The sequence below is a fragment of the Perca flavescens genome, chromosome 4 (assembly GCF_004354835.1).
Source record: "Perca flavescens isolate YP-PL-M2 chromosome 4, PFLA_1.0, whole genome shotgun sequence".
NCBI lineage: Eukaryota > Metazoa > Chordata > Actinopteri > Perciformes > Percidae > Perca > Perca flavescens.
In genome coordinates, this window is record NC_041334.1 from 10,466,903 (window position 1) to 10,481,436 (window position 14,534).

At 41.3% G+C, this 14,534-nt stretch overlaps 1 protein-coding gene across 1 annotated transcript in view; it reads left to right on the top strand.

Moving 5' to 3' along the window:
* ptprt (protein tyrosine phosphatase receptor type T) overlaps positions 1-14,534 on the top strand; it is a 430,905-nt gene that overhangs the window by 202,983 nt on the left and 213,388 nt on the right. Inside the window, exon 12 of the mRNA XM_028575011.1 lies at positions 6,966-7,075. Within this exon, the coding sequence (XP_028430812.1) occupies positions 6,966-7,075 (110 nt within the window). The remainder of the gene's footprint in view (positions 1-6,965; positions 7,076-14,534) is intronic.

The following is a 14,534-nucleotide window of genomic DNA, read 5'->3' on the forward strand; positions in this document are numbered from 1 at the left end:
TGGTTTAAAACACACTATTACTGGTGTCATGACAATTTTGAGACTCACGTAAGTGCCACAGGCCAGATAAGCGGATGGTAACGTAAATGTGTTACGCTAGAAGTTAAACTAGCTACTATATATGGTGACAGGTGCCTTTCACAAGCTACAGCGCATCATTTAAGGAGACCATTCAATCACGAAGAAAGCATCAACGTTTTAACATGTATTAGTACTGCATCTTTTTATTATCCATTCTGGTTGTAAACCAATACGTTTTGCCTCTTCACACAGAAGCACTCTCATTCATGCAGGGACTAGCACAAACTTCTTATTAATTATTTTGCTGAACTACCACCAAGCTGCTGCTGGATATTCACTTCTATCTTGATTACATGCAGTGCAATGATCCCCAACATCACTAACAAGCAACACTTTTAAATTAGCATTTTGCTCGCAAGTAGCTGCTACAAATCTCTAAACACTTGCAAAGAATAAAAGTCAAAATTTCCATATAAACAACCAGGTCTGTTGCTTATTTTAATAATAAAAAAAAACATGGATAGGGGCTGATAGACTGAGCCAGAGAAATGAAAGCCAGGGAGGAATTGCAGATTCATTTCATGCCAGCAAAGACCATTTGATTGCAAGAGAGTGAGACAGAGAGAGGGGTTAGGAGAAAATGACAGACACATATAGGTGAGAGAGAGAGAGTTGTGTCATTGTGCAGCCCGGTGGAAGTTAATTAAGTTATGATTAATGTATTACAGCTGCCGTTATCTTTTCAATGAAGCCTGTTTTCTTGTGTCTCAGCCCCCAGGGTGCACAGGAAAACACGCACATATACACAGAGAGAGAGACACACACACACACACACACACACACACACACACATGCATACCCTCAGCGGAGGCACAGGTACGTCTTGTGATGCACACAGTCACGTCCATGCTGGAAAGCAGCATGCAGGTGTCGGGGTGCACACTGTGAGACATAGAAGGCTTTTGCACGTGCATTTGCACACACAGACCCACACAAAGGCAGCACCCAGATATCCAGGTAGACATTGTGCATCATAAAAGATTAAAGTACACACACACACACACACACACACACACACACACACAAAATACACAAACGTGAGTGATAAGATTTTGAATAAAAATGACAGCGTCTAATTGCATTTCTTTGTTAGAGTAATTTGATACGCTCCACAGGCTGGGGCCTTAATCAACACCTTGGAATTACTAATCTAAATATTCTTCTGTCAGACTTCTCTGACACTCTGCTGCTATTGTGTGTGTGTGTGTGTGTGTGTGTGTGTGTGTGTCATCACATCACCATATCTGTGACTCACCACTTCATGTGGGGATGTTGACTTGTTGGTCCTAGGAAGTTTTCCACAATGCCCTTATTTCAAGTATGTAATTAATAAACACACTAATTCTATGACTCACACACAAGCTTTGCAGTTGACAAGCTTCTTCAAGTGTCATTCATTTTATGGAAAACCAAAATGTACCAAATACGACTAGAAAGCACTTTTCATCCTTTAGGTATATTATAATTAGCTCTATTATTGGCTGTGTTCATCTTTGTGTTTGGGCTATTGCTTGCTCTTAAGAATGGTCGGTTATATCCAACCTTCATCAGCGCTGCAGCCATAGACCTTTTCCACAGCAGACATTTTGACTTGTCCATAGTAGGAAAAGCACATCTTAAATTGATAACCTTAACGATGGCTCAATTCCATCAAGTGTCCCAGTAAGGCCCCGTTTACAAGGGAAGACGCCGATATTTTCCTGCGGTTTGGCCTCTCATTTACACGAAAACCCCGTTTTTATCACAGAAAACAATTATTTCTAAAAAATGGAGATTTTGGAAAACTTTGTTTGCACGTTTGTATGTAAACTGAGATAAACAGAGGTTTAGGCAGCCGAGAGTGAGAAAGAGGAAGTGATTTGTTGCTGTTGTTGCTATTTTTGGCATTCTGATTGGCTAACGTGGGCTTGAGCTTCTCCTTACACTGCCACCTATAGGTCTGGCGTGCTCTTGGCTGCATTAACGGCATATATACACGGGTACATATAAATAAACACTTTTCTGAAAACTGACAGCTGTGCACGTTGTTATTTTTGAAAAAGGAGAGGTTGAAATGTCAGTTTATGAAAATAGCCGGCCACCTGTAAACGTAGCAACACTGAAATAGCTTATGACATGTCAACATGTCGTGAAAAAGGTATATTCTTGGTAGGGTTGGGCATCGTTTGGATATTAACAATCCTGATTCCAATTCCGATTCTTCTTTTTCGATTCCGGTTCTTAACAATTCTCGATTCCGATTCTTTTAGGGGTGGAGTTGAAACGGGTCACATGCTTATTTCACAAATAAGAGGAACGTTTTCTTTGATTCAAAGGTGGGTTGCAGTTTGACGGGGCTTTTTCAATGTAAAATAAAACCATGCTAGAGCACCGCTTACTGTGCTCCACGGCTGCAACACAACAAGCGCCTGGCCTCTACGGAAACAAAAACTTCCGCATGTTAAATTTGGAACCCATGACCAGATTTGAACCCAAATCATTCAAACGATTCCAAACAATTCCAATAAAGAAACGATTCCGATGGAATTGTAATTTTTGAAACGATTCCAAGTAGGAATCGGTTCTCGATGACCAACCCTTAATTCTTGGTCCGCTTTACCTGACCAGAACCGTTCTGCTCCTAAAGGAGTTGTTATCGGAACCCTACAGAAACGTTGTCTGGGGTGAATGCCGAACCCCTTTGATTGGTGGAGGGGAAGGGCGGACGACTTGTATATAAGACTCACACACTCTGTAAACAACTTTGAGTTGACTCTGCAGAATTACCTCAGATCTCTAATGAAAGATCTTATTGTTCCATCTCGTAGGACATCATACAAATTGTTGTGCATGCTTTTTTTCGTACAGTTGGATGGGGTGGATTACTCTGAGAATGATGTCAGACACAAAATAGGTCAAGTCACGAAAATAGCAACGATTCATTTAGAAATGATGATTTTTTTAAGTTTTAAAGGGGGTTTTGAGGCTGGAATCTTGTGGTTTGCAATACACGAGGGCAGTGATTTGTAAGTGACAATGCAGTTTACCAATTAACGCCTGTGCTATCCAAAAGAACTGGTCCCTCCTCAGTGTGATGCTTTGAAACTTAAGTCAGGCCATGTCACAGTTCCATTGCTTGAAAAATTGCAGGAGGGCTCTGGAAGTCCCCACAGCGGAGGCCGTCCTAAACCACCTCAATGTTTTGAAGAAAGATGGATAATGACATCCAGTTCCTAAGTGTAAACGGAAATGCTGTGGCACATCCGTCTTCTTTTGTTACATTCAATTTGTGGCTGTAAAACGGGTTTTTTTTCCCGAAAAGATTTTCTCACTTGATGCGCATCAGACAATGAACATTGCAAGCTCCCTGCCTCTGTCACACTCTCATCCACAATGGCTTACTTTGAGTGCAGAATAAACCTAACCTACATCACCAAAATGACGCACAGCCCGTAGCAAACGGATGTCAGAGATCACAGCATGGTAGAAAATATCCCTGAGAGTGCCGAATGATCGTGAGGAGTAGCGGTAAACACACACACACACACACACACACACAAAAACACACATTCATTTTAACACGTTGCAGTCAGGTGTCCCTCCTGGCGCTGTCTGTCTCCTTCTCCCTAACATTTGCAACAATTCGCACTTGTATCTCAGTAAGCACTGTTGTTTTCTTGGGTCTAGTGTTTTATGTGCATGTGTAACTGTGTGTGTGTGGGGGTCGGTTTTTTTGTGTAACATAACGTGGTGTTTGACGGCATCATTCCCTGACAAGGTGTCAGACACCTCTTCATAAAAATGTGTGAAAGCTTGTCTCCTCCTAGATTTTACTATAATGAGTCAAGGTTCTGTAGTAAACCTTTGCTGTGTAGCTGACAGGAGAGATGTGCAGCACTCTGACTGCTCAGTATAACCCTACAGGCAGGTACTAACCTTTTCCTCAAGTTTGCATGCCAGTGGTTTGCGAAGTGATGTCTTCAGGATGCTGTACAGTACATATCTACAGCTGCTTTTCATAGGTTTTGGGACAGTGACACTTATTTTCCTTTTTTCTTACTCCAACACATTGGACTTTAAATGTAACATGACCATTGGGTAAAGTGCTGACTTTCACACTATACCGTTTTCTACAGTATATTCTATAGTCTTCCCCGATTTTAGGGTGCCAAAGTTAATCCAACAATTTTGGCTTAAAATGCGCTTTCCAACCCATTCTCACTCCCAAGTCGTGAAATTCTGACGCTTGGTCATCGTCTCTCAACGTCACATAGGTGGTGTGGTGATGGCGCAGTGGTTCAATTCCCACAGTGATACGTCAACCAGTGTGTCCGTGAGCAAGACACTTAACCCCTAGTTGCTCCAGAGGCGGATAAAAGCGTCAGCTAAATGACCTGTAATGTAATGCAATAATACCAACGCATAAATCGCCCTTTAGCGACTTTATGGAACGCACCGGGCAGAGCAGCAGCTCGACCGTGGTAGCATTTAGAACTGCAACGGTAGCGAGTAGTATGAAAGATTGAAAATCTGCGTAAGGGGCAGGCTGGAGTGGTGGATGGGTCAAACAACACAGGACTTTTACCCAGGAGACCAGGGTTCATGTCCCGTTTTTGTCCAGCGTGTCACTGAAACGTACATTTTTTAAACCCACCGATCGTTCCCTAACTAAGTGATAACTAAGTGGTTTTACCCTGCACGTTGAAAAATGACGCTAAATCGGTACAGACCCAGAACGTCAAATATATGCTTTCTTTGGAATTCTTTGAAAGCCCCCTGTGTCTGATTGACGTTAAAGGAGACCATTTGCGTCAGTTACTAACGCCAAAGGCCCCTGACCAGGCGCTACTTTTTAAGACGCGCTCAGGGTGAGACCGTGGTGTGCCTTGAGCTTATTTTTGAGTGTTGATTGTAGGTGGAACATCGGTGCATTGGAGTCTCTTACCACATGGACCAAATCATTGCCATCTCGACACTGAAAATGAATGAATCACGTGCTCCTGACATGTTTTTTAGGGCCAATTCAGTCAGCTAACTTCAGTCCAACTGATCTGATTGTGTTTCAGTGCTGAATTACAGGCCATGAACAGGAAGGGTACCAAAAAAAACACATACAGTATATTATATACATATACTGTATTTTGGAAAATGGCTGCCATGGTCATAATAATGCTAATCTGCAGTGGCCCAATATCCAGATCTCTTCTGTATAGTACTATTTTGAATGGCATCACATTCAAGCTGGATGTTGACACTTTAATCTCAAAGTTATTGTTTCATTCCCAGTCTATTGTGCTTGATTAAAGAGCTGGCGCAACAGAAAAATAGTGCTCACCGTTCAAAGTGCTTACAACGTGCACTGCAATCAGAGCATCTAGACATCAGGTGAAAGTTTTCCCCAGACAGGATGACTGGTCCATTGCCATTGAATTAGCAATTGACTTTGGGAGCTAATAGACTTTTCGTTTGAGATACTCCATCCAAATGAGTCTGATTTTAAAGGTTGGGTTCCCAGCGGTGCGTTAGGAAATGTGCTCGTAGCCCAAGAAAAATCACCATGACTACTGTCATTTTAGTCTCAGCAGTCGTTGCATTATTCACCGTCTACAAGATTCGTCTCTACGTGACATCATTACAGCTCGTCTGTCTCCTGTTCGAGATATCACAGCTGAGCTGCTCAATATTACAGCAGTACCTGCAAGTCGAAACTCACAGCTAAACTAAGACGTGGTCTTCAAAACGCTGATTATGAACCCAGCAGAGGCTCTGATCATTTTCTCGCTGCTTCATCAGGGAATGACATTAAGCAACAATTATCCACAACATTTTCATGTAATCGAATGACTGATGAACACGGCAACAGCTAAACTAAAAGTGAGTTCACGATAAAAGAGAAGTGCACTATTAAGTGTCACATTAAATATCTGTGTTCACAGCAACATTTCTTATAACCAACAGTCTTCGTTTGATGGAAATCTTTGTCCAACTTTTTTTTTCAGAAAGTAGCCTGATATATCTAAAAGAGACTTTGGCTTTCTGAAATAGAAGAAATATAATGGAATACCCTATGATAATGAATTATTGAGAACATCCTTCATGATAAAAAAAAAGTAGCAGCGAGTAGCAGGTTTCATTCTGTCTCATAGGGAAAATCCCAGAATTTGATTTTCAGCAACTTACTATTTCGGATGAGTAGGTTACCTTTTTCTCTCCAAACTAATTAACAGAATTAAGTGATAGAACAAACTCCTCTCTTCTGATTTTTTTTTCGCACTCTTCTTTCATACTGAACTCAACTCAATATTTTATATATTATTTATTTTTTTATTTAACCAGGTAAGCCAATTGAGAACATATTCTCATTTGCAACGACAACCTGGCCAAGAGAAGGCATAACACGTGCGAGACAACCTATAGTTACACATTAAATACACAAAAATAAAGACAGATGTACAAAATACATCAAAGAGTCTATGAAAAATACGGGTCAAAAATAAATACTTAATGTACTACAGAATCTACACATCTTTCCTGATGTGTTTAAGAGCTGCACCAGAGGTTGGTTTTATTGCATATATACAAATCATTGTTGTTAGTAAAGTAGAGCATTGTAATGGGAGCAAATCATTAACACAAGTTACCAATTAATGTGTTTGTGTTGAGATGTATCGCAGCTTCCACTGGCACTTTGTACCACTGAGTTGGATTTGGCAGGACGTCTGCTTTACGCTACACATGGAAATTGTTCGTTATCGCATATCAAATATCATTTTATTTCAAACTTTATAGTATTAAGTGCAGTTGTTGCCAAGGCTTTAGCTGCATTCAGTACAGACCTACAGCTTAAATATGCTCATTTATGTCGAATTGCATTTCAACGTTGTGTGTGCTCTCTGTCTCTGCAGTGCCTGGCTCAGTGCCGACGGAGTCTCTGCAGAATACGCCCTATGAAGAGAAGATCTTCATGCAGTGGAAAGCTCCAAACGAGACCAACGGGGCCATCACACTGTACGAGGTCAGTCAAAGACTTTTCACTCACAATGATCACACTCGGTGGCAACTTTCCAAGGTTCTGGTACAGGTTATTGGCTTAAAACCATACTGGAAAGCTTCAAAGTGTGAAAATGTGGAACTAAAATACAGTATAGTGAGTGCCAGTTCATAAGGTGCACCTGTGCAATTTGTTAAAGGTCCCATCTTGTAAAAAGTGAGATAATTTTTATTATAAGCAGGTCGAGGTGCAGTATAAATGCTGTGAAAGTATAAACAAATAACAAATCCGTGCCTTTGAACGAGCCGTCAGTACTTCTTTATGGTTGTGATGTCACAACTATACTATATGTAGGAAGAAAGTGCCTCTATAGTGGCGTTACAGTCATTTCCCGGCTGCAATGACGGATTCAGAGACGCTGAGAGCACAGATTCGGAGGACCCGGAAACGCTGACCAATCAGAGCAAAAGGAAAGAGAGAGGCTCTAAGACACTATGAGGAAAATAATGTGTTGTGTAAAGCATGTAAACATGTTCTAGTAGAAACCCAAAATATAGGGCGCCTGGTTGAGCGTGCAGCCGATGTACAAAGTCTCAGTCCTTACCGCAGTGGCCGTGGGTTCGATTCCGTCCTGTGGCCCTTTGCAGCGTGTCACTTCCTCTTTCTCTCCCCCTTTCCTGTCTTCAGCTGTCCTCTCAAATAAAGGCCTAAAATGCACATGATCGTGATTGAACCTCTTTTGACTTAAAATTATGAGTCGTGATTGTCCCGATATGCGTTGACTAAACTTATCAACTTAACATCTCTGAAATTTAACTTGGTGTTTCTTAATTAAGTTGACATTCCAAATGAAGATGTTTGTAAAGTAAGAAAGAAGCTCACTTGATGAATACTGTCTTTTTAATACGTCGTGGATTGAAACTATTGGGTCTTGACTGTGTGTGAGGCTAGCCCGTTCTAACTCCCAACTTGTCATACCCTGTGGCTTGGTCAGTGGCTCTCCGCGTCAGATACCGACGTAAAAATGACCCTTTAGAGTCTGTATGATGACGTAGTATTAAGAGCAACAACGGTAGCGGGTAGTATGAGAGACCCCAAATCTGTCTAAGGAGGCAGGTTGGGGTGGTAGATGAGTCAAACAACACAGAACTTTCACCCAGGTGGCCGGGGTTCGTGTCCGCGTGTCACTGAAACGTACATTTTGTAACCCCGCCCGCCATCTTTTCTTAAACCTAACTGTCCCGCCTGACGTCAGTTAAATGTACGTCCCGACCCTACAGCGTCAAAAAGTAACGCCAAAAGTCCCAAGCAAGTGCTTCTAAAAATGACGCCAAAGGGCTAGACGCTATATAGAAGACTTTTTGCGTCAGCATCAAGGCACCTGACCAAGCTTTACTTTTTGACGCGCTGGGAGTGAGACTGTGTTGATGAAGCAGAGGGCTGTAGGTTTGATCCCAGGTTTGATGCTGATCTCTAACTAAAACTATGTAAAAAAAAAATTAAATAAATAAAAAACAGGTACAGAAACAATAGTTCTGTACCTGTTTTTTCCGCAAGAAACACTCACTTCCTAATTGGTGCTCATTTCAAAATGTATGTGATCCGATCTATTTCTGGATATAACAATATATTTTTTACCATTATGACCTGCCAGCGGTGTGCAAAAACAGGTACAGAAACTCTATCTGTTTTAAAATAATAAATAAAAATCTGTTTTACAAAATAATTCTCGTGGAAGGACATAAGAAAAGTAGGGCTTGGAAAATGAAGAGAAAGTGGAAAAGAGACTTATCCCTTGACAGTCCTTGAGACAATGTTTGCGAGTGTGTGTGTGTGTGTGTGTGTGTGTGTGTGTGTGTGTGTGTGTGTGTGTGTGTGTGTGTGTGTGTGTGTGTGTGTGTGTGTGTGTGTGGTTATAGACGGTTTATTCGGGTTGAAGTTGAGTTGAGCCCTCTATCTAATGAATTATTGACCCATTCTGTGCCTCCTGTCTGCCTCTTATATAACTGCATCAAGGAGGTACCTCACACTAAGACCTGTCAGGGCTATTAATGTGTGTGTGTGTGTGTGTGTGTTTGAGTGAAAGAGGGTGAATTACCAAGCAAAGGAATGTGTTCTTAAATCAGTTGGTGAGTTTCTGAGTGATTGTGTGAGCAAGTGTGGGGGGGAAGTTAGTGAAGTTGTCAGTGATGGAGTGTGTTCTGAAGTTTCTGAATGTGTGTGTGAGAGATAATGTGTGAAGTCGGGAGTGTGTGTAGATAAAATGCGTTAGCTAGAAAGAAATATATGTCCATCGGTAAAGTGTGTGTGTGTGTGTGTGTGTGTGTGTGTGTGTGTGTGTGTGTGTGTGTATGCCGAGTTAAAATAACCTCGATGTGCGTAAGTCTCGGTAATTCAGGACGGAGAGGGTTTTTTTTTTGTCACTTTCCCCAAGTACAATGAGAAGGAATGACTAAGAAACTCAACTCTTTTTATCACGTTTTGAAAAAGATTCTTCCAACTATGAACTTACGTGTTGCCCGTTTTGTGTTTAGTCTGATCCATCGATCTAAACTCCGCTCTTTCTGTCTTCTGATGTCACAACTGTGCTTAAAACTCCGAGATCACTTTTTTGTCCTGATGCACAGTTATTATTACTCTCAATGCATCAGGATAGAATTTAGAAAAATAAAATATAAATAAATCGCAATTGTTTCGTATTATATTTCTAATCTTCCTTTAAAGATTTGGAACACAAACATCTTTCACAAACATATTTCTTTTGGATGTTGGACTTCACTAAAGATTATACTACTTGTTGATTATTCTAGTATTTATTTAGGTTAATTGTAATATTTATACGATTTAAAAAACGGCCACGAATCCCAGAGCTCAAGATGGCATCACAAAATGACTTCTGTTATGGTCTACCCAAAGGTTTTTCATTTTACAATGATATAAAAAAAAGAGAGACGGCAAATTCTCACATTTGACAAAGGTGGAAATTTGTCTTTGATAAATGACTACAATTATTGATTATTTTCACTTGCTGTGTCCGTTAAACACCTAAAGGCTGTGACATGCTTCTCTGTCTGCATATAAGTGGGTGTGCACGTGTATCATTTGGATCCGTTTGTGTGGCTGTTCTCTTTGTACAGTTACTGTACTGTATGTGAACAACGTTACCACGTCTGTAGTCTCACATTGCCAGACCTTATTCCACAGCGCTGTGGAGTAAGTTCTGGCTACACCACAGATACTTTCCAGGATAGGAGGGAAAAAAAACACTCTCGTACTTGTTTGCATTTCTTTAAACTAATCACAATCATCTTGGGCTTGTCCAAACTCTGGACGCAGAGACGGTGCCTCTCGGGGAGGAACTTGTTCTGGTGGAACATTTGCACCCTGCAAAAGAAAACGCCACATACAATATTAAATGACGTTAACTGTTCACACAACACAGTGACGTGAGCTATTTAAATTAGTTGGATACATGGTTAAACCTCATTAGCTCTTCCCAGTGTATCTCCGTGTGTTCTTTGTCCACTGCAATCCCACCAATCGGTCCCAGTTAGAGAGGAAATGCCGTACACATATTCTTCGTAAATCTTTACAATCATTCCTCGAAAGAAGCATGACACGTCGTTTAGCTGATGCTTTCATCCAAAGCGACTTCAAATCGCTATATATATCAGAGGTCGCACGCCTCTGGAGCAACATTAGTTGATGTATTGCAGTGGGAATCGAACCCAGATCTCCCACACCAAGGCGCAGCGTCATATCCACTGCGCCATCACCACGCCTGCCACGCCATCACCAAGAAGGCCTACCTTGTTGCACGATTCAAATTTTCTTCAAAACTTTCCAGCCATTTTCAGCGTGTAGCTTGCTAGCTCGAAGTATTTTGTCGTTTCCTGAATCAAACGGCAACACACAGGGAGGGGAAGGTCGGGACATCTGGCGGGAACATCCATCAGCGCCGGATGTGAGACAATTATCCTGGAAAATCCTGGCTAATGGATGATATTGTCGAAACAAACTTCTTTGCTTGAATGTGCATTTTACAGATTTCATTGCAGTTTTTCAGCTCGATTGACAATATACGTGGTTGTGAATTGTAGCTGCCCGCATTTAAGTCATCTAAAACATCTTCCAACACAAGCACACCTTTTATTGACGGCATCTTCCACCCATCATGTTGCCCAAACCCTCTGTACGTCCTAACATCAATCTCCAGGCCCCTCTCTTTCTGGGCAGTAAAAAGACCGCTCAGTACCATCTCTGAGATCTCCATTTGACCTGGACCAACAACTTGAAAAACACTCGCCGCAGTTCATAAACGTCCTGGCACCAATCAACAATTTCGCATTGTTTTTTGTCCCTTTCATTAATGTGAATCTAAGCTCCCTGCCCTCTTTGCCCGGCGAAAGCGGCACGACTCGGCATCATCTGTTAAACATATCAGAGCCTCGACACAATGCGCCGCTATTAGAGATAATTACTATAATTGCAGCTATTGACAGGATTAAAGGCATCATCTGCAACATCTAAAAGGGCTCTTGTTATGTCCTATCCTGCTCTGTTGTCTCTTGTGTTTCCTCCCCATTCTGTTTCCCTAGCTTTTCAGGATGGAAACCAGATAAATTACACCTAGGACAATTTGAGGGAGGTATGGGGTTGGGGGAGGGATGGGAGGGTGTGAGGGGGGTGAGATAGATTGGGTGGAGAATTGTGAGGAGAAATAAGGAGAATGACATGAAAACATTTATCAAGGGAGCAAAATGTGGAAATGTGGCCCAAAAGAAACTTCATTCACCGTATAGCATGATTACATGAATTAATTCCGTGTGCAAATATGATCACTTCATCTCTCTCTTGCTTCTATTACTATAATTGCAGCTAATTACAGGATTAAAGGATACATTTGGGTGAGATCTAAAGGGACCAACCCACGCCCCCGCTCTCTCTCTCTCTCTTGTTCTATTCATCTGAGAAAGGATAAATGGTGTCTGGGGAAAATTTGGTGGAGGGAGGAAGTGAGAGGGGTGGATGGAGGTGTGGGTGGGAGAGAGGAAAACGGAGATGATAATTTCAACAACAAAAAAATCTTCAAGAACAAAACCATTGCTGTCTTTTCCACGGATGCAGGAGGGAAGAGTGATGCTTTTAAAACAGCGTTTTTGTTCTAAAATCTGCAGCAAGCTACTTCAGCAACTCTGTTATCTCTCTTCATTTCAGAAAACAAACAAACCCGAAAACTTTGCACTCACAGAATTGCAGAAGTGACTTGTACTAATTATCATCACTGAAATACAGACAATCCAGTCTGTAGAATTTGTATTCATCAAGCACTGCAATCACTTGTGATTTCTTTAATTCCAAGGTTCCCATTTTTAGTTTAAGGAATAAATTGCTATACTAAACAAGGCTGTTCTCACGAACCATTCATACATTTTGAATACTATGAATAGTAATGCACCGTAATTCGTATGTATTCCACGTATTTATTACTGTATGCCCTACAATGACTACGGCTTTATAAGAGCCACGTAGAGAGGAGGTCAGGGGGATGGATGGATGGATGGGTTTTGGGTCCCACAGGGCTTTGACTCATGTCCTGGGAGAGGGACCAGGACAAAATAAGTTTTTTCCCAATCTTAACCAGGACAATCTTGTTTCTAATCTTAACTAGTCGTTTTGGGGCCTCAACTTAACTCTCGTCACCTTTTGTCGGCTACGCTACTGCAATCCTCACGGTGCCTTTTGACCGGCTTACAGTCACCCTTTGTCGGCTAAACTATTAGCAATGGCCGCTGAAACGGCCGCCGCCTGACAGTGCTCTGTACCCAGCTCACAGTAACTCTTCTTCTTGGCTAAATTTAACTGTAAAGACCGCTAAACTTAACTGTCATGTGACCAGTCATCAGGTGATCGGCCGGCGGTCGGCTTCATCTCGTAGGATATCATACGAACCCGTTTATGGGAATGGGATAAACATACACTTTAAGTACCAGAAACCTTTGGAGATCAGGCAGATCAGGCAGCTCATTTAATGCCAGATTATACTGTGATCTTCTTATATTGGCCTGGCAGATTGAATTGACACTTAATCTGATCAGTATGTCATTCTTTGCTGATATTTAGCCCCAGTCAGGGTAGACCTTTCCACCAGCCATACCAAAATCCTTGATAAATGAGTCTATTCCACCCTCCCTCCCATTACGGGTGGTCACAGCCAATCAGGGGGCGTATTTGTCATGCTGTAAACTTCTGATCCAAGGTAATGAACGTGACTGGTGAATGAAGCGGACATCACGGCAAGTAGACAAAACGGTTAATTTCAAGTCTTTCCTGCACAGAGTAGATTGGACCAAGTTTGATTCAGGATTTTCACCCTGATCTTCTTAACAGACGTGTTCTGATGTGTTACATAATAGTATTTAACCACAAAAGTTCAAAACTTTTGTCAATATGGACATGCTGTATATCGTTTGATTGGTAAAATTCTCTGCAATTGAATCATTCAGTTCATTTTACTGAAATCATAAGCAGCAAAGCATTATTTATGATCTTAGTGCTCATGCTATTCGAAAAAAAAAAAAAAAAAAAAAAAAATTATGATGCTTCCCTACCTGTACGCTGTCCTAAAAGCTCAATCTTCGTCCATTCCTGGCTTATTTATATTCCTCTGGTCCGTAAGTGTCCACAGATCAAAAGGATAACAAGGTTTTTTCACAAGAATAAATCCAGGTTATGAATATTGTCCTGTAGAACCCATGCTAATTGTCCGCTAACTGTCTGCTAACTTCATTAGCCGATCTTGTTCCGTCTGAAATAATATATTTCTCCTTGCCTTGCACCGTGTTGCTGGGTATGTTTGTTTTCCCCAGGTTGCTGCCTACAAATTGAAATTATCCCCACCCTTTTCTGTTAAGTTTTCACCCCGGGACAGCCCCGGACGCCCAACAAGCGCTCCCACTGTGGAGCGTCAATACGCTGCGTCATCTCTCTGAGCAGCCATCTTAGAAAAAGCTGTCATTGGCTATCAACATGTCAATCATGGCAGTTGTAGCCAATCACATTCCCTTTCCAACGGTATATAGCATGATAGGAATATCCAATGGGAACCAGTCCAAATTAACAGACCTAAGCCCCGCCTCCCAGAGCCAGCATGCGCATACATGTGATTTATGAGAAATAAATATGATCAACAGTGTTTGAATGAATGTAAAAAGGTTTTGTAAGTCATTTTAAGTATTTCGTATGTTTTTTCTAATAGCATAGAAGTGAGTAAAAGCATTTAGCAACATTTGGTCTTTTTGACAAGGTCTAGAATGTATGTGTTGTGTTCTGCATAGTGTGGCACAAAGTATTTTTTTGTTATTTATTTTCAAAAATTACGTTTTTTTAGACAGGACCAAAATAACTATTTTGAACCATGTTTGAACTGCTGTTGTGTATGTTGTGTTTTAATCACATGCTAATCAAGCACATGTCCCTAGAG